Source organism: Anas platyrhynchos, chromosome 5, assembly GCF_047663525.1.
Source record: "Anas platyrhynchos isolate ZD024472 breed Pekin duck chromosome 5, IASCAAS_PekinDuck_T2T, whole genome shotgun sequence".
Classification (NCBI taxonomy): domain Eukaryota; kingdom Metazoa; phylum Chordata; class Aves; order Anseriformes; family Anatidae; genus Anas; species Anas platyrhynchos.
This window is the reverse complement of record NC_092591.1, coordinates 13,320,424-13,340,211: the sequence shown is the minus strand read 5'-3', so window position 1 is coordinate 13,340,211 and position 19,788 is coordinate 13,320,424. Positions and strand designations below refer to the sequence as shown.

At 44.3% G+C, this 19,788-nt stretch overlaps 1 protein-coding gene across 8 annotated transcripts in view; it reads right to left on the bottom strand.

The window, feature by feature from the left end:
• The window catches only part of BCL11B (BCL11 transcription factor B), a 95,897-nt gene that overhangs the window by 42,843 nt on the left and 33,266 nt on the right, over nt 1-19,788 (bottom strand). For 5 of the 8 annotated variants that reach the window (XM_027457788.3, XM_027457789.3, XM_072038312.1 and 2 more), the window contains exon 3: nt 10,646-10,861. The exons of the other annotated variants lie outside the window; for them this stretch is intronic. In XM_027457788.3, the coding sequence (XP_027313589.1) occupies nt 10,646-10,861 (216 nt within the window). The remainder of the gene's footprint in view (nt 1-10,645; nt 10,862-19,788) is intronic. 8 annotated transcript variants of the gene reach the window in all.

The window sequence follows — 19,788 nt, the reverse complement described above, 5'->3', positions numbered from 1 at the left end:
AGGTACCACGTTAGCTAGTTAGACGTGGTTATAAATAGAAGCGCCTGCTGACATTAATCACAATAGTTTGGAGATGTGGCTACCAATGTGAAATTACGGGAGGGACAGGTACCTTGCAAAACTGAGCCTGCTTTATCATCGGCCAGATCATTTATCAGCCAGGGAAAATAACCTTTCTTCCATGTTCTGTGATCTCATGCAAACAGGAATCCGAGTAAGCGAGGGAGGAAAGGGCCTTGTTCTTAGATTTGATTTGATTTTTCATTTGGTTCGATGTAACTTTAAGAAATATTAATCTGTTCCTTCTTTTAATTTCATCTGTACCACTGGCCAAGAGAAATGCACTAATTTATAAGTTGAAGCAAGCCTTGAGATAATGTCACCCACCATTCATCCAAATTTGTCACTAGCATCCCATTAAAGCCATAATTATTTTTTAATTAAAACTAAGGAAGCTGGCATGCGTGTGCCTACTTTATACATCTGTTATGGGTTAAAATAGCTTTTAAAAAATGTTTTTTTAGACCGCAGTCTTTTGTGGCCATGGCCTATGCCAAAGAAAACGCAAACTTGCTTATTTTCTCCATGGGGCGCAACACTGCCTATGTGTGCCTGAACAGATTCGACTGGCCGTGAAAAGAATTCTAAATAAAACACAAACATGGAATTTGGCAACGCCACAGAAGCGAGCTTAAGACTAATTCCAGCATGCGGACGGCTCTCACACAGCAAGTCTGGCTCCACTATAAATGAAACCAGGCTCTGTAAAATCGCCAGTAAAGTTTGAGTTAGGATTTAAAGCGACAGCACACTTATTCCGTGGTTTAAGGGGGGAAAACACACACGCGCGTACACACGCATGCCCCAGCTTATTAAGGAAATTCATGCTGGCCCAATAAGTCTGCATGTTGCAAGCTGTGTTTACTTTCAGCAGTCATTTCCATTAAAAAAAAAAAAAAAAAAAAAAAAGTTGGACTTGATTTTTAAAAGGAAATTTAAAAAAAAAATGCTGTCATTATTACTGCAGGGCCCAGTGGCAGAGGCAGCGGTGAATGAAGGACCTACCTGACGGCAAGGCTGAAAAGCTGTGTTACGAAGGAAAGAGGCACAAAAGGCTGGGAGGACAGAGCAGGGGAAGGGAAAGGTGCGGCCAAGGAGAAGCTCTGTGGCTGGGGCGGCCGTGGGCAGAGCAGCCCGGTCCCTGTTCCCATCAGATAGCCCAGCCAGCGGGCTGGTGACTCACTGGGATTTGCTGGGAGGGAGCCGAACGCTGCACGCTGCCAGGAGAGGAGCAGAGCTAACCCGGGGCACTGCCAGCCCCTAGGCAACCCCTCCTGGCAGCCCCACTGGCCCTTGGGAGCAAAGACATCTGCAAAGGAAAAGAAAGTGAGGAGGGAATGCCGGTATTTGCCCAGTTTTACCTTTATACAATAAAATAAATTTAAGAAATCCCAGCTTGAAATCACAAGGCGTAGCCTGGCAAACTTAACAGGAAAGGGCAAGGAGCAAATTATTTAAGGCAGTGATGGCAGTGTCTCCCACACACCCTTACACTCCCTTATGGATCTGGGTGTTATCGGGCCAAAGAATTTAAATTAAACCTCAAGTGCCCACCTCCAACCCTGACCATTGAGTTTTTCTTCAAAACAGGGAGAGCAGGTCGGAAGGTTTGCTGGCTGGAAGCCTCCGAACACTGGAAGAGCTCAGACATTTATGAGTGCACTCGAGTGCGCTAATGAACTTTGACAGTGGTGGTGGAAGCAGGGGCAAGCACCGCTGTAGCTTTCACGCTGCTCCTTCTGGAAAACGCGCAGAGAAAGTACGAAGGAAACTGGGGGGAGTTCACAGCCATTTCTCGGGATTATTTCACAACTATTCGATGTATCTACTGATTACAGCAGGGTTTGGCTTCAATAAGCTAGAGAGTTTTGAAGACTATATTGACTTCTACAATCAGTTTGAGGAGAAACAAACAAAAAAAAATAGGGAAAGGACTTAACTTTTTTATTATATTTTATAAGGTTTGGCAGAAAGGTAAAGTTACTCAGTAATCTTGTCCTGACCGTAGGCAAAACCACAATGATCCTATTCCCAGTTTAATCAACAGTTCACACATTTTTATAAAGGATTTAGATTAATCAATCCGTAAACACTCAGACCTAATTTCTGGACAGTCTTTGCATTTTAAACCTGCCTCTGCCATAATAATTGAATTTACTCTCTCCCTGTTCAACCAGAGGAGAGAATACCCCAAATTTCCTTTAGAAGATCCAAAATGGAAAAAATACTTCCCCCACAGGCAAAGGGCTTTACTGCCATGCTGAGGTCTATCTACATTCCATTAATTTTTGTTTTTTCACCTTAATCCCATGATCACTTTTAAACGGTACTTGTTTCCCAAAAATGCTCTGATTCTCACTCAATTCTCTGTAGTTTCCTGAATTCCGTAGCCCAGATTCACTGCTGGCGTAACGGTACAACAACACTGACCTCAGAAAATGCCTCCTGGAAAGATGCTCAGCTAAGCATCCCGCATGCCACAGCAGTCCCTAGCCCAACCCTCAGTGGACCCCTGGCTCGCTACAGTGTGCCCTGGAAGCATCGTGTTCGTCACGCAGCCAAGGAGGAGATGTAAAGATCAGTTTTAGATCAGGGCCTCACGTGAAATAATCTAGGTCAATACAGGAGATGTAAGAAGACAGTCTGACACACGAAGAAGATGGGGTGCTCTCCTCCCATTTCCAGGGGATGGACTGATCACAATGCATGGACAATTGGCTCCAAATAGCCAAGTGACATTTAAACAAGCATAATGGCTGCAGGTATGCTGTACAAACTGGTCTCCCTCTAACTGGCAGTCCTTACGTTATTAGCACACACAATAATTTAAAAAGCATTGTTTCGTGGCATGATTCCAGTGCCTGCTTCTCCCCACTGCCTTGCTTAGTGCCTGCATTAACCTCATTCTATAAGTCCCAGGACCTCTGACTCTTACAGCTGAATTCATAAAAAATGTAAGCCCTCACTATGTGGGATTTTTGCCTGCTTCTTTCCAAGTGCATGTTTTTCTGACTCATTGAACCTGGCTTCCCCAGCTTGTGCTACAGCAGGTTGCATTAGCTACAATAGGCACCCATGGAAATGGATTGATTAAGAAAAAAACAAGAGGGAAAAAAAAAAAAAAGATAGCAAAGGCACATGTTATGCTTTAGCCTACCAGATTCCTGTACATGCTACAAAAATGCTTGGAAAAACCCTGTCCAAAAGAAAGCAAACAGCAGAAAAACGTATGTTGCCAACAGTTGCTCAGCTGTTTACTGCTCTGCAGAAAGGAGGACCAACATGCAGCACAGAGGAGTCCAGTGGGGTGCACACGAGATGCACCAGCATGGCTTCTTTGACTCAAATCTCCCTCTGAACATAAAGAGTCTCATCTGAGAACAGAACTCTTCTTTTCGTCTATTTTTATGAAGCACTCAGAAAAGGAAAAAAGGACCCAGGTCGTCTAAATGAGGCAGCTCTGGAGGGACAGGAATAACTTCTTTGCAGAACCATTCTCTGTCCTAAACCTGAACCACACCAGAAATGCATGATCCAGTCCCTCTATAAAAATAAATAAATAAATAAATAAATAACATAAAATATAGCCATTTCACTGCAAAATGTGTAATGGCCCACTCTTGCTTCTACCTTTCCTACTCTGGCTTGTGAACTGAAGAGCAGTCCTCATCACAGCTACCTACACCATACACTACTGCTTGCCCTACTTTCATTGACACAGAGCATTATATTTGTTCACAAGAGTTCTGTCTCTGTGCACACAAACAGAACAGCCCAGTTCACTTCCTGGCACAGACAAATACACAAAAACATCCACATGTATCTGACAGAAAGAGAGGAGAAGTGATGACAAAAATCTACTGCAGAATGGGCAGAAGAAGACTCCATCCTGAATATGCCAGGTGAGGCTGTACAAGTGAACTGTTTAGCATATGCTATGTACAAGTAAATGGCAATTTACTGAGGAAAAGAAAGAATAATTGCAAACATTTATGCCTCATACATGTGTATGAAACAAAAAATCTCTTAGAAAGCTTGCCCAACCAAAAGGCAAGGCACCTGACAAACACTACCCCTAATTTTGTCGCTTTGTAGGTGATTGCTTCCTTCCTTCTCTTCCTGCATTTGATTTCTTATCTTCTTCAGAAGTGCTCACCAAGAGACACACAGACAACTCCCTGAAAAGGGTGGAAAAGAGGTGGCAGCAGGGAGAGGCTGGTCCTATCCAGCAAACCACCCACCAAACACAAAAGCGATTCCTCGCCATTTGCTGAGTACAAAGATGCATCGTACCACAACTTCAAAGCCAGGTCTGTTCTTCCTTCAGACAGCTGAGGTGTTTCTGGATGTATTGGCTGTTGATAGCCATGGCAGTGCCTGAGCCTTGCCTACTGTGCCCCATTAGAGTAGTCTTTATTTATGCTGGTGTTTTCTGGAAAGTACTGCACAAGTGCCAAGAAAAGAGAAGACTCTGATTTGTTTGGGTCTTCTGTCAGAGTAGCAGGCAACCTGCCATCAGCGGTGCCTCTTTGTAACCAAACTACTCTCTCCCTTGTAAAGTACTGATACTCTCAAATATTTCATGAATCAAGAGGAAAAACAGGGTGTTATTACTGATGTGAATGACAAGGCACAAGAAAGGAGCCCTGTAAAAATAACTGCTCAGTGAGAGAGACCAGAAATGTCCATCCTTGGCTTTCTCCCAACCTCACCTTTCACCTCACCACCCACCTGATACCAATGAAGCACATTTGAGCTGTAACAAAGATGGATCAATTGCTGCGTAGTTCCCTGGTGCTTACCTAGACAACAAAGTCACCTAGTCCTAACCCAGTCATCCCTCAGCAAACTCTAAAAGGAAATAAATTCATCCATATCAATAAGTAAATTATAAGAGCACCTTCATCCATCTTGTTCCTGTATTTTTAAAATTTGATTGTGGCCAAAGAACTGCTGGCTGGAAATTACCCTTCCCCCAGCTTGTGCATACACCCTTTAAAAATGCAAAATCTAGCCCTCTATTTCAATATTTCTGATGTCAGTGACCGGTGTCGGCTCTCCCCATACAGTAACTGCTTTAAAGCGCTGCATACAGCACTGCATTAAAAATTAATTACACATGCTATTTTATTGATAGTGCATAATGTAATGAGCACCAGCTGTGCTAAACATCCAAACTCCTTTTTAAGACAGCTATAAAAAAAGAAAGAAACTGCACTTCCAAATGCTTCTCCTGTCAGAGGAGAAAAACAGCAACATCTTGGATGGATTTGAAACAGGATTCTTTGATTTAGCTCTCCATTTGGAGCGTTTGAAGAGTTCAGACTCTTGGGCTCAGCATAGTGGTATGCGATCGAGTTAACTCTCTAAATGTTGGACCCATTGTCTTTACTGCAGGCAATGTTTCTTGCACCCTTTTGTCTTGAGACTACAAGATTCAGTTCCACCCGTTAATATTGCAATTAAGAGCTTTTCATTTTCCTTGGTTGTCTGGAAATTGCAGGCATCCACTTTAAAGCACCTTTAAATATCTCTATTGCCCCTGCTGGTTCTTAACTTTAGGTAATTAGGACTTACAAAGTTAGAGTGATAGGGCGCCTGTCTAGAACAAAGCCTCAGCCACACGTAAATTGCCAGTGCTGCTGCCCCATGCAGCACCCTAATTTTAGCTGCCTCTTTGCTCTGTTAAGATACCTTCGTTACCTCTTGGCAAACACACCATCCAGTCAAAATATATAAGTTTGCAATTAGCTACATCTCTTTTGAGTTTAGATCTGAGTTTAATATCTGGTGAGAAAGAGAGCTGCGCAGACAGACAGGTCACATATGATTTTAATACTTGGATAGATGGATGAACACAGAGATTGATAGATAGATGAAAAGATAAATGCATACATACAAACTGATGCATATCTGTTTTTAGCACATACATCTCTCACACAGCCCTGCACTCTGTAAGTACTGTGCACAATGTCAATTCTACTATAGCACGCACTAAATATTTCACTAAAATAAATAAATACATGTAACCATGACTAATAGGGCACCTCTCCTGAATATTAGCCAGGTACTTTAAGCAAACCTTTTCTTTGTGGAAGAAAATGAAAAAATACGTTTTTAAAGGGTGTCAGGGAAGCTGCCTTCAGTCTTTGTCTGCCCTCTGAACCATATACCCAAAATATGTCTTTCTCCTCTCAAAAAAGCACCATAAGCTGATCAGAATTTGAGTCTTACTGGATTATTTTTTATATATTTTTTTTTAAGATTCCACTCAGCAAAAAAATTAGGAGTAATGTATCAGCCATCGTCCTGGGACTTGATGAGTTGGGAGGTTTTTGCTGGATGAGTTTGCATTCTCTGCTCTGATTACTGTTTTGTTTTCCATTGATCCTCCTGTGTTAATAAAACCCAGTCTGGAGTGAACAAAAGCTTGCTTCTTGTTCTAGTAAGAAATGTGCCGAGCACATACCATATCATTAACATAAAAGTTTTTGAAATAATACTGCTTTCTAGACAGCCTGTATTAATTGCAGCAAGCTTTTTACAGCAGGGTGGTCTAATCTAGCTCTTCTTATTGGTTGATTCCAGTTATAAAACCAGCACAAAATGAATACTGTGATGTACTTGAAGAAGGAAAAAACATTCTTTTAAAACCTATTATTTACTCGCAGGTACTTCTTTTATCTTTATTGCCACCTTAACCTTTGCTAAGAAAACAGAAATGATGCAGTAAGTAGAATTTCAGCAGCCAAGTAAATTGATATTAACTTTACAAGATGACCGTGTGATTTTCAGAATGTCCTAATGACTAACACAGCTGATTCCTTGAATTAAAAGGAGCTTGTTCCACTCTTCTGAGCTATGGCCCCATGCCTTCCCCTGTTTTAGCCCTTCAGCTTCACAGCCCTGTCCATTAATCACTGCTGTCCATGCCGGCTTGCTGTTTTTATATATGCAACTAAGTATCATAATTGCTTTCCACCTCCTTCCATCAGCCTACATGTGGGAAGCAAGCAGTTTCGCTGGTTGGCTGAATATATGTGTACTGGGCAGATTTAATTATCTTTACAGAGATATATAAAACCCTCGCTCATGGGCCCAGGTCCAAAGACTTTGGATCAGGTTTGTATCTGAACGCAGGCAGAAGGGATAAATTATTGTCTGTGGCACTGCAATCCACTTTGTCTTACACCGATCAGAGTTCCTTTCCTGGGGCTTTTACACGGTAGGATCTTCAGGGCAGGGACTTTTCTCTTTGGAGAGCACATTGTAAAGTGCCATGCACTTCTGTGCTGAGATTTTCAAAGCTCGTTTCTCGTTAACTTTAATGGGAAATGGGCATCCAAATCTCTTAGGCAGCTTTGACAATTTAAGACTTAATGTACAGTATTAATAAATCAGCATCATAAAAAGAGCCTTATGAAGATGTATTGTGAAAAAAGAGCCCCACAAAAAGCATTGTAGTGTATGTGTGTATGCATACAGGCATATACTTTTCTTTACATAATTACGTCTCTCAACAATCATTTGCATGTCTCTGTTATGCAGAAAAACCTGTGTGCATTTTACAGTTACTCTAAGCAGTTGCAATTCATTGAAATGAAATAAAAAGCAGGCTCAGAAAAGCACCCTAATCTGGCAAGGGGTAAAGCAAAATGAATGCTTTGCCCATTTATATTTTAGATCCAAGCTACACAACCCTGTGAATTTCATGACTCTATTCCAACTTCTAATTAAATAGGCACTAAAAACATTTAAACAGGAGAACCCAATTCAGCAGACAGAAGCCTCTGAGACAAAAGTAAATAAATAAATAAAGAGATAGGGAGAGAGACTTTTCCAGTGGCAGATATTTTAAAAAATCGCATAGAAAAAAACATAGACCTTCACCTGCACATTCCTCACCCTGCGGTGCCTTGAACACAAAGAAAGGAACAAAGACAGGAGGGACTGCACTGTCAGGAGAGGTGCTGGAAACCAAGCGGACTTCCCAGCATCATTTGCTGTGATCGAAGCTGTTATCAGCAGCACATTTCCTACATATCACAAACTGCTCTGGACGAGGCAGAGGGCTTCCCATCTGCACAGCTAAATGCTACTCGGCTGTCTAGGCAATCGCTCCTATCTAGGTCCAAGATTTACAAACACAACTCTTCCACCTTCAGACCCCAAACCCAGCAGGTTGGGATCCCCAACGCAAAACTGCTGGGCCTGGTCTGGTAGTGCCTCACAGAGGTCTGGGAGTACCTGCAACTTCCAGCCTTCAGGGTCGCAGCCTGCTTGAGAACTGCATTGAAAAACTCCAGGTCCTGCATTAAATGAATGCTGAAAAACAGGAAAGGTAAGAAATGATGAAGGAGGAGAAGAGGCGGGAACTGTTGATGGCTTTTGTTCAAAGAAGGAAACAATTCCTCAGAAGCAAGAACGGAGCTGACAGAATAAAAGGCTAATCAAGTCAGAGAGACAAGCAGATCTCTAAAGCTGTAGCAAGTGACTATTGTAAATGGCTATATTAAAAAAGAGGGCACAATGCAGGGATCATCACTAGATTATTAGTCAACACAAAGAACTCACTTTTCTTTCATTTCCACAAAAACATTTTGAGTGCAAGAAAGATCCTGCGACTCCTGCTACAGGGTTTAAAGTATGCCCAGGCTCATTTACTAAGGGAGCTAAGAAAGGGTTAAACAGATATAATCTCCTTTTCAAGGGAAGAAAATGCTTCTTTCAAGCAGAGCTTGACCAACTACTGTCATAAACATGTATCATGCACTTTGATATAACCTATTCTCTAAGTGCCACAGACTGCAGCAGTAATTACAGGAAGCCATGATAACAGGTCTCTCTCTCCGCAGAGCTGGCATCCTTCTCCCAGCAAACACACCACTCTGAAAACTGGCCCTGCACAACTCTAAAGCGAGAAATGAAAGTATGTAACACACCAAAGCATCGCTCTCCCACCTCCTTTAATCAGACATTCCTTCCTTCCTTTTTAGTTTTGCTTCCTTCCCTCCCCACCGGCTGTTGGCATCAGGAGCAATGGGGAACCAGGGCATCCAGTTTGCTCTTACAGCTACCTGCCTACCAAAGGCACCTGCGTGCATCCTGTGTTGGTAAAGACAGCAGGAAAAAGGAGATCAGTTCTAGTTTGCTTTACCAGCTGGGAAAGGGGGGGAAGCGGGGCACCTATATGATTTTCTCATTCAGCATTCACCACTCAGAAGCCCATCTCCACACCATTTGAGGCCAGCTAGTCAGCCTGATAAGGTCAGAAAAGCAGAGCTCAGTGAGAATAGCATCCCACCATGCTGCATATGGTAGCATGGATGAGAAATCACACCAGGTCCAGGGGCGTCACGCATTGCTGCAAGCCCAGCACAAGCAGCTGGGCACAGGCTGAGCCCAGACAGGAGGCTTGGGAGCCTTCCTCGAGCACCACGAGCTTCACCTGGGGTCCACAAATTGAGATGTGCAGGGACCTTCTCGTGAGATAGAGCACGCTGCTGCAGTACCACTGTTAATGTAAAGAAAACATTGACCAGAGCTAACTTTTGCTACTTTAGGGGGGCAGGAGGAGCCACAGGCCAAGGGCTTTACTCATCACAGTCCTTGCTGTCTCTAATGTCCTCACACATTACTTATCCAGCACCATTCTGGGAGCTCCCTATTAAAGCTCCACATGCATTAGCGTGAATGAGGGCTGCAGGATCTGGCCCACCACAGCTGGACTCCACCATAAGTGCATGCGGATTTCACCACAGCTGTATTTTCTTTTAAGCCCCCCACCCACCCCCCCATTTTCACCTCTCCAGCCTGCAGTTCACCACAGCCCCAATCTTGCAACTGAGCCACACTCAGAAACACCCACTGATTTCAAAGAGATCGCTGGGTCTGAAAGGATGGGGTCTGGCAACCGTATGGCCGTGTCCTCTTGGGCTAGCTCAGCGCGCCCTCATTTCCACATCACTTTCCCCTCCTCACAGTGACAAAAGTCAGGCATCCAAAAGGAATAAAGGAAAAAAAAGCTGCTGGGGGAGAGGGGAGAGATGTGTGGCAAGTTACCAAGGAGCATTTTCTCAAAGCAAGGGAGAAAACTGCATGGAGCACATACATCCTGCGTGCACATGGGCTCAGAGAAAAGCCTTTAATACGAATGATTAGGGAAAAAAAAAAAGGGGGGGGGGAAGGGGGAGACCTCAGATGTTAAATGTTATCCAATTAAGCTTAAAATAAACAGCCCAGAGAGATGAAATCTTGATACCAGGGTATCACATTCTGCGAGGAGTCTCAGACATTTGTTCACAACGTGGCACAAACGGCCCGGCAGCGGCCGCTGGTGACATCTGAAGGTGGGCAGGCAGGAGGGGAAGGATGGAGGGAGGAGGGAGCCACACACCCCTTCCCACTCCCCATCCTCTGCCAGCACGGGGAGAGGGGCAGGAGGGAGGGCAGGGGGTGTTTGGGACATTTTCACTGCCTTCCCCACATAACCCAGGGAAGGCAGCTCTCCCACAGCAAAGATGACATCACTTGGCAGCACTACTGACCTTCAGATAGCAACAAAAAAAAAAAATGTTTCTATTACCTGACAACTGACAATGACATCCAAATGTGCCTGACGTCTCAGTCTGAATCTCAGTCTGAGTCCCGCCAACTGAGACTGCACGTGCACCACAGCAGGGCAGGCTAAGGCAGGGCGGGAGAGAGGCCAGTGCGCGGAGAGGTGACGTGATGACGGATGTGTGAGGGTGGGAGGAGGCAGCTATGGGAGCCCCCGGCAGGTTTGCAGGCCTGGACGGCCCTGGAGAAAAAACAATAGAAAAAACTGTCAGTCGGACCTAAGTTTGAAGGGACAGAGGAGGCATCATCAGGGGGAACGGGTGAGGCGGGGGCTGGCTGCCTAATGCACTACGCGCTTGCTCTGCACTGCTCCCTGGGGAAGGAGCCCTTGGGGCTCACGTTGGGCTGGGGAAGAGCAAGAAGGGACCTGGGGGCCCTGCAAGCCCGGCTGGGGGCACAGAGAGGGGCAAAGCAGGGGCACGGCTGGTCCTGGTGCAGAGGAGAGCCAGAGGCGGCGAGCGTCGCCACCAGCACTTGCTCAGGGACCGAATCAAAAGGGGGATTATTGTTTTACGGCTGTGTTAATGCATTTAGCTGACACAAAACCGGGCAGGCTCTCTGCCGAGCCGCTGCTGAAGCGGGCTTGACACACCAGCGCAGACAAAGTGCAGTGACTTGGAGCTCAAATGGCTTCGAAGGGGTGCCAGGAGCCGAGCTCCCAGAATGAGGCATTCACGGGCCACTGTGCTGCCCGCCCGCCTGAGCCACAGCCAGTTGTGCATTTTGCATGCCCCCATTATGCAGTCCGCTTCCCTGTCGAGCCTGCGAAGAATGGAGCAACCTTTTTTTCTTCCTGGTAGCTAAAAAAATGATATTGTAACCTCCAGCTGTATTATTTATTTTTAACCCCTCTAGGAATCACCTGCCATTTCAAAGCTGCCTTTAGACTTCTCTCCTGCTCCACTGGAAACGCGCACTCCTTCTGGCACTAGTCCAGACGGAGCTCCGTGGTTTTGAGAACTCAAACACAAGCCTTACATATCGATATACACCTGCACAAATACAGACAGGCACAAACAGACATGCACACGCAGAATCAGGTAAGAGCCACATTTTTGGCTGGCGCGAAATCAGCAGAGTTCAGGGGGAAGTTGCAAGAACAGCACCGCTCTGCATCCCACCCCATTTATTTAAAACTGCCCTCTCCACTTAATTATTACATAAAGGGGAGCTACTAATCAAGGGCAGTTTATAAATGAAGATATACGGTGGACTGGTCACCATTAAAAAGCTGGCATTTGCCAACAGCTACCGCACAGTGGTAGGTCAGAAACCACAGTTTCCCCCTTTGTTTAGATCAGGAAATACATGTGCTAATTGTGGGGTATCTTTTGGCAAATGATCTCTTCTTTTTTCTAAGGGTGGTGATTCTGTCTGTGCACACATGCACGCCTTGCATACACGTGCAAACACCATGGCAGCAAGGAGAAATATGTTCACCCGTGCTCCCTTCGACCCTAGAAGAGCAATGTTTCGAAGGGAGGCTGTCCACCTCGAGGATCCTGGTTCAGAAACCAGGCCTACGTGTTGATCTGACAGCTACACATGTGAGGCAAACAGGGATACTTCATCCTTGGCACAGCATCCAGCGCTCCAGTCTGCAAGGACTGCATTTGATTTTGTCGTTTATCTTAAATGGCTAAGAGACCACCAGAGCAAAACATTTGTGTGAAGCTTTTGCCAAAACCACAAGTGAAGAGTCTAAATTCCCTGTGTAAATACTTGAGCTTCAAGCATCAAGGATAAAATTTGTGCTCTTTTGTGAGGACTGGTTTTAAATAGAAGCCATCTCTGTGGCGCATGGAGCAAGGAAGGATTTTTTATTTTGGGGGCTCAGTTGCCTGGCTTTTGCAACTGTTTTGATCTCCCTGGAAATGCTACACAGGCAGGTAATGATAACTACTATCTAGACTGTACTGACGTTGCATTTGGGGTAGAAATGTATGCTAGGCACATGGAAATGGATGTCAGACACTGATTTCTGTATGTTCTGTAATACACATGAATAACAACCTTTTTCATGGAACAAAACACAAATTACCTCCAATTACTTAACAGTTGTATATTATATTCTTAATGTAATAAAAACAACTAGGCTGGACAAGACAAGGTTGAGCTGCCTGGGCACTTATCCTTGCTGGGAAAGCCGTGAGCTTGAAATCTGGTTTAGAGTTGGACCACAGCTGCATCTCAGATGGCACCTAAACATGTCTCCGGCCCTGCCACGACAAAAGAGCCAGGTCTTGCTTTCACTGAGTCCCTCCCAAGTCATGATGCCATATTACAGCCCTCAATAGGGTTTGGAAGCAGCCTGTCATACAGAGAAGCACATGAAGCCCACCAAGTCCACCAACAACCACAACTGCATGTTGTTTTAATGTAGAGGTGCATGGGTCCTAGCCCGCAACCCTACCCTGAAAGTGACAGCCCCTCCCCTAGTGCTGATGGGTCCCACCTTTCTGTTAGCAATGAATTTGATACAATCTGCATATCTCTGAGATGTATAAGAAGATGCTAAGAGGTCACCAAGAGGGTAAAGAGTGGCCCTCCCTACTCTTATCCAGTACATTTCCTCTAGTTTTGAAAGGAAATTAAAATTTCAAACAAGAGGCTTCTAACCTCCAGGGGAAAGGGATCCTGTAAGAGCCTTCCAAGAGAGGTAGTGGGGGCAAACCAGCCATCCACTTTAACAAGGTGCCTACTAACTGTATGGGAAGGATTATATGATCTGGTTTCCAGTGAAGGGATGGAACAGAAGATGTCACTCAGAAGGCTTTTTTTTGTCCTTTCACTTATATATCAGGAAATTTAAAATGTGCCAATCTAGGAAATAAGTAGGAGGGAGAAGAAGAATGGACAAAGAAAGACTGGCAGATCTTTAAGGAGTCCCACTACCTCTCCCTGAAATGATAAAGCCGGTGCTGTCAGACCAGAAGGCTGAGTCTGCCCCTACAAGCCATTGCAAACCAGGCGATTCTTTATTTTCCTTGCTACTACTTCAGGGTTTGCTTCTTTGTCACGGATAACAGGACAGTCCTCTAGAACCAGATTGATTGGCAAATCATGAAGAGGAAAATTGTATCCACTGCCCTGGAGGAAAGGCGTGGAGAAAAGGAGCACTCCACCGTTAGGTATGCAACACTTCTTTATAGCTATAGAAAGGGTAACAGTGGAACTCTGCAATGCTCAGCTTGTGTTTGCTAAGAATATGCTCATGTTTTACCTCTCTAGTTCCTCTTCTACGGTATTTTTCCCCAGATAGCCTCACTATTTAAAGCTGAACATGAAGATGAGGGTTGTGTGTTTCCTCAGCTTAACTGCTGCAGGTAATGGACATACACAGACTGAGCAAACCAATAAAAACATACCCAGCTATGGGTAGACAGACAGATAGCTGCCATCCTAAGGTTGTGCAGGAGTTTTCTACTCAACCCATGCAGCACCAGGTGAGGGAAGGGAGCGAGTCTCTGTAATCCTATGACAGATTGACTGCACCACGTTGCACACTCATTTCAAAAAGCAAACACTCCCGCAAGCACCTGCATGTCACACAAGGCACAACGACAACCTGCAAGAAGGGAAAGCAGACAGCAAGGACAGCAGTGCAATCTTACAGACTGATCTGGAAAAACAGATCCATTTGGGGTGAATGTGTGCACGCATGCAGCTCTCTGTCTCTCCATGCACACTGCCATGATGTGTAAGGTTTGAGTCTCCTCTTGGGCCAGCACCATGAAATCATCCACCTGCACTGCAGATCTCAATTACATATTCTGCATTCATTCTGCATGGATGCGAGGGGGAGTTTTGCACATAGCATGAGTGTGGTACATGCACAGGGACTGTCACAGTGCAAATAAAAGATCTGCATTGCTGATAGGAAAGGAGGATTTTGTCCTTATGCTTTAAAGAGGCTCAGCACATACTCACTGCCTGAACATGTCACTAGCTCCCAGGTTGTGTTGACTCCCAGACACTGCTAAAAGTATTATTTTTTTTTGCTCTCTGCTATTTTTAAACTTGCAAAGAAGAAAATAAGGCAAATTGGACATGACCCCAGAAGATGGAAATGAGCATAAGAACCTAGATGAACGTGACAAAAGCCACAATCAAGGCATAAATTGCATCCTTTTGTTGTCCCTCTCCCTGAGCCTAGGCATGACTGGCCATATGACATGGTATATGTAAAACATCGCACTCTTCTGGCACATCTTCAGAAAAGTGCCCTGGCAAAGCACAAAGATGGGGCTGCAAGCAACATTCACAACGTCCCATCTCAGACTGAGGACCTGATCTTAATTTAAGAGATCTTGTTTTATACCTCATGTTGTGTGCAAATGCAGCCGTGTGTAGCTGTGTGGCTGGTGCATCCCTCGGGGTGCTGTGTGCTTGCTGGGAGGGTGACTGCATGTGTCTGCACGGGCAGACAGGCAGGTGCACACACAGACGTGTAAGCCACTTAACAGGGCACGAACCAAGTTTTTGTGTGTCTCTCTGTGCCTGTCTGGTGATGGAAAATCAATCAATGGCTGGTTAAAGACTAAAGCTCAGTTCCATTATTAAAAAACTCTCTCTTAATAAAAAGAAAAACATCTGTTCAAACAGTGAACAGCTACAAATTCAGAGCGCATGCTGCAGCCTCATCCCTTCCCTGTGCCCATCGTGTTCAGGGAGAGTATTGCAGATGTTCTGAGATGGGTTTTACATGTACCATTGCAGCAGCCTTAAACAGACACATCCAGAAGTGAAAGACAGATCTATTCACTAATCTTTCCAACAGATTTTTTCCAAGCTTTTTCTCAAACAAGTTGTCTCATCTGTATTATACCATCTCACACAAACCATTCCCCCATGGTGTTATATCTTTCTACCATGTTTTTTCACACAGGCACCAACAGGACTGAAGGAACCAAATGTGCACAGTACACGTGCACACACACACACCTATGCACATACACACACGTTAGTGAGACAGAGGCAGAAATATTTCCAACAGCAACTAGGAGAGCAATGAATGCCCACCCTGCAAGGGGCAGACATGCAGCATCCCCCAGTAAGGGCAGAAGGACTCTGCGATACATGCAGGCAGGCTGTTACACACACTCATGCACAGAGCCCAGCTCGTGGCCAGACACACCTGCACACCAGCCCGTACCTTGTCCCCCTGCACACACAGCGGTTTTGGAGCAGTTCCCCCGCACTGGTTCATGATGCTCTGCTAAGACTAAAACTTTTCTCAAGCTGAAAATGGAAAGGCTGAACTGGGGAGAGAAGAAGCAGGGCAAAGAAGGGATTTCTTGTTATATTTTGCTTGGGGATTTTTGTTTTTATGATTTTTTTAATTTTTTTTTTTTTTTGGCAGACAAGGATTCCCTTTGAATTGATACATTTCTTTCTCCCAAGAATTTCAAATGATAATGCATAAATGAGTCATAGATCAAGAACAGCGACGTGGTGAGCAAGAAGGAGAAATAGTGTGAGTGAGGGGCACTGGCACAGAAATTTGACAGTACCCCAACTCCCCCCCTTCCTCCCCCCATGCCAAGACATTAATTCTCACAAGTCGGAGAAAATTACTATGCATGAATGCAAAAAGCATGATCAGGAGTAATTAACATGGCTTCATATGCAAATTTTATTAATGCAGAAGTACAAAGTCATTATGCAAATGAAACTTACGTCAACTCTCTTGACAAATATTCATCTCTAAAGCTCAAGTTTCTCCCTTCTATTTTTTTTTTTAATTTTTGGTGTAAAACGAAAAAAAAAAAAAAAAGCGACGAGGACTGTTTGACAAGTTTGCAAAGTTGTTTTTCAACCGGAGAAATTTATTCTTGCATTGTTGATATTTTTTTGTTGTTGTTGGCAGGTACACGACAGCTCATGGAGGAGAGCGGGAGGATGGGGGGACGCGGGCTACCAGCAGCAGGCAGCCAATCAAAACGCCAGCGGCTGTAATGAGCGCGATTGATGACTGTTTGGCTTTACTGCAGGGTAATGAACTAGAATCCAGTCTGAGGAGGAAAAAAATATGAATATTCATGAAGCTGTGCTCCTGCCTTTGATGATTAAAGAAATTTTTAATATTCAAATAAGCGCTTGCCAAGTGATTAACAAAGAACAAGCACGCAGGAATATGGAAATGGAGCTGTGGAAGATTTGGGAGTCACAGTCTGTGCAGAAAAGACAGCACAAAATTTCATAAACAAGATAGGCAGATAACCCAATTCAAATCTGAGCAAATAAAGGGGAAAAAAAAATCCCATTATTTTTCATCAGTTTGGATATTGTATCAGTCACTTTGTTTTAAAGTGCGAGGGAGAATAAAAGCAACCAATGCAATAAGACCGGGGGAGAAAATCCAAACCCTGAGAAACCCAACCCAGCAATTACAAAGTAAGAGTCCTGGGTGAGAAACTGATAAGAAAATGATGGCTAAGTCCACTCTCTGCTGTGGGCTATTGCTTTTCAAAAGCGGGAGCCTGCCTGATGCTGAGAGCCTACTAGCTCCTGCGAACTGCCAACTTGTTGTGTGTGACCAGAGGGAGGCAAAAGTATCCTGAAATAACTGAGCCAGTCCCTGCCATTAAATCCCTTTGCTCAGCTACAGAGTGCATGGCAGGGCTTGACCGCTGTCTGGGAGAGAAGCGAGGGAGCGCAACACAAAGCAGAAGTGTTATAGCCAGGAAAAAAAAAAAAAAAAAAAAAAAAGAGGGGGGGGTAAAGTGCAAAAGGAGGATGCAAGAAGGTCTCAACTGCCCACCCTGGTAATCAGCCGGTAAGAAATGTGCTTTCTGTGCCTGAGAGAGAAAGGTCTTCCCCTCCCCACAGGTTTCTGAAGAAGGATACAAAAATCCAGCCACATTACAAAATGTCTGATAAGTTCAGGCTCTCACAGTTTAATAGCTTCACTAAGGATTCACACTGAAGCACATAATAACAATATTAGCTGCTAAAATGACTTTGCAGTTAAAATACATCTAATTAGCAGCCAGCGACATCCTTTTTTTTTTTTTTTTTTCTTTTTTGGAAAAAAACAGTTAACTTCAGGGCTACCTTATACCACAATGAAATATGGTTGAGCTCTTTCTGTTTTCCAAAAACAAAGTAAGGATAAGGATGTCTTCAAACACTTATGGCATTGGAAAACCGACTCACCTTCTTTGTTATTAGATCCTGGGGTTTCACAGGCCTGTTTGGCTTTTCTGCAGAGCTTTAAAACCTCTGGTTAATTATTACCTATTTTAAAATCTAAAGATAGGATAGTCTAGGTACCATTTAAAAATTAGCTGGTGTATTCAGAATGTAACGTTTCCACTCTATTCCAAGAAATAATAATGACAATAACAACACACGAGGACAATGTTACAAAATGCACACAACGGCCATGACTGGAACCTTCAGAGCCGCCGTGAAAACACATCAAGGAGCTAATGGGATTTTCCCCCCCAAATCTGTTCCATTTTTAGAGATACAAATATACCCGGTGTTGATGTATTACAGGAAGGAAAAAGGGGAAAAGGAGTGGGAAAAAAAAATGGTGAAACATAAGTAAAGATAAGGTTAAACACCACGCAGAGGTATTGCTGGGAGTCTTTCCTCTGAATAATGCCAAGACCTTTAGAAGATGCCTGTTGTCTCTAGGTGCGTGTGGGAGGGTGAAGTGTGATATTACATAACGTACATGCTGCAGTGGCTATGCACAACCACACTGATTAAAAAGCTTGACTGTGAAGCTCAGCTTTCCGTTTCCTGGGCTTTTTGTAGCTTGTGCCAGACCCTTGAACACCGTAAATGTTATCCTTTGTCTATGAGATTCCTTGTCTTTATTTTAATCAATGCATTTTCTTTCCTAATGACACAGAAGCAACTAACAGCTCATGCAGTCGGTTGCTTTGAAGCCCTTCTTAAATGGCAGTTGAGTTCTACCATATAAATGTGAATACTTAATATTTATGCCACATTTCCTTCCCCTCTTTTTCTTTCTTTCTTTCTTTCTTTCTTTCTTTCTTTCTTTCTTTCTTTCTTTCTTTCTTTCTTTCTTTCTTTCTTTCTTTCTTTCTTTCTTTCTTTCTTTCTTTCTTTCTTTCAAAGCCCCCCATCTGCATACTTCTGGCGAATAATGATATTTCAGTAGGGCAGGTGAACATACATTTCAGCACACGGAGTCAATGGCAAAAAGTATTAAGAGTCAATGTTGTAAAACTCAGCCCCTAAATTTAAGTGGCTTGAATTGAGCATGCAGCTGTGGTTGCCTGTCAGTAGTTAGATGCTGTAATAATAATAATAACAACAACAACAACAATAATAACAATAATAATAATAATACGCCTTTCATTTCTCTAGTGCCTTCCACGCAAAGATCTGGAAGCACTTTACAAAGATAAATAAACTGAGCTTGGAACACCCTGCGTGGTTAATAAATATCCTAATATATCTAAATATCCTGTTTGGAGCATGCAACTCTTCTCACTGTGTAAAATTCCACATTTTAGATTGTCCACATGTTTGCACATGGTGTTTTGGGGGCTCAGACATCGAGGGTAGGCTGTGGAGATTTTTACTTACCTAAGAGGCCATGTGGGTTTCCAGGAGCAGCCTGCTTATGCAGTGCCAACACCTGTATTTTGGGCAATAGGAGTGTTGATTGTGGCTGGACCCGCTCCGAGGTCTGGGCGCTGCAGCATCCCGGGTCCCCCGGGGGCTCTGGTGGGGCCACCCGCACCCCCCACACCACCCGCCTGATGCCCATCCAAACCTGCCCACTGTCTTGTGGCTGTGCTTTGACTGAACGTGGAGCTCAGGTTAAAATTGAACTTCTTGACTCACCCCCATTAAATAATGTGAGGAAAAGGACTCGTCCCAGCACTGCATCCACCGCTCCCTCCCGCCTGTGCTCCCTCCCAGCCCAGCCACATGGGGGGCAGAAGTAACCCCCCGCTATGGAAAGTGACCAGGAGTGAGAGGAGGGGAAATAGGGGCAGGGTTGGACCTAAAATTCCACTAGGGATAAGTAAGTACAGTGCATCAACAAATGCTGTGGAAATATAACGTAGGAAACTGGAGCTTTTCTCATCGCAGGAGGGGGCTATTGCAGACAGGGCTCAG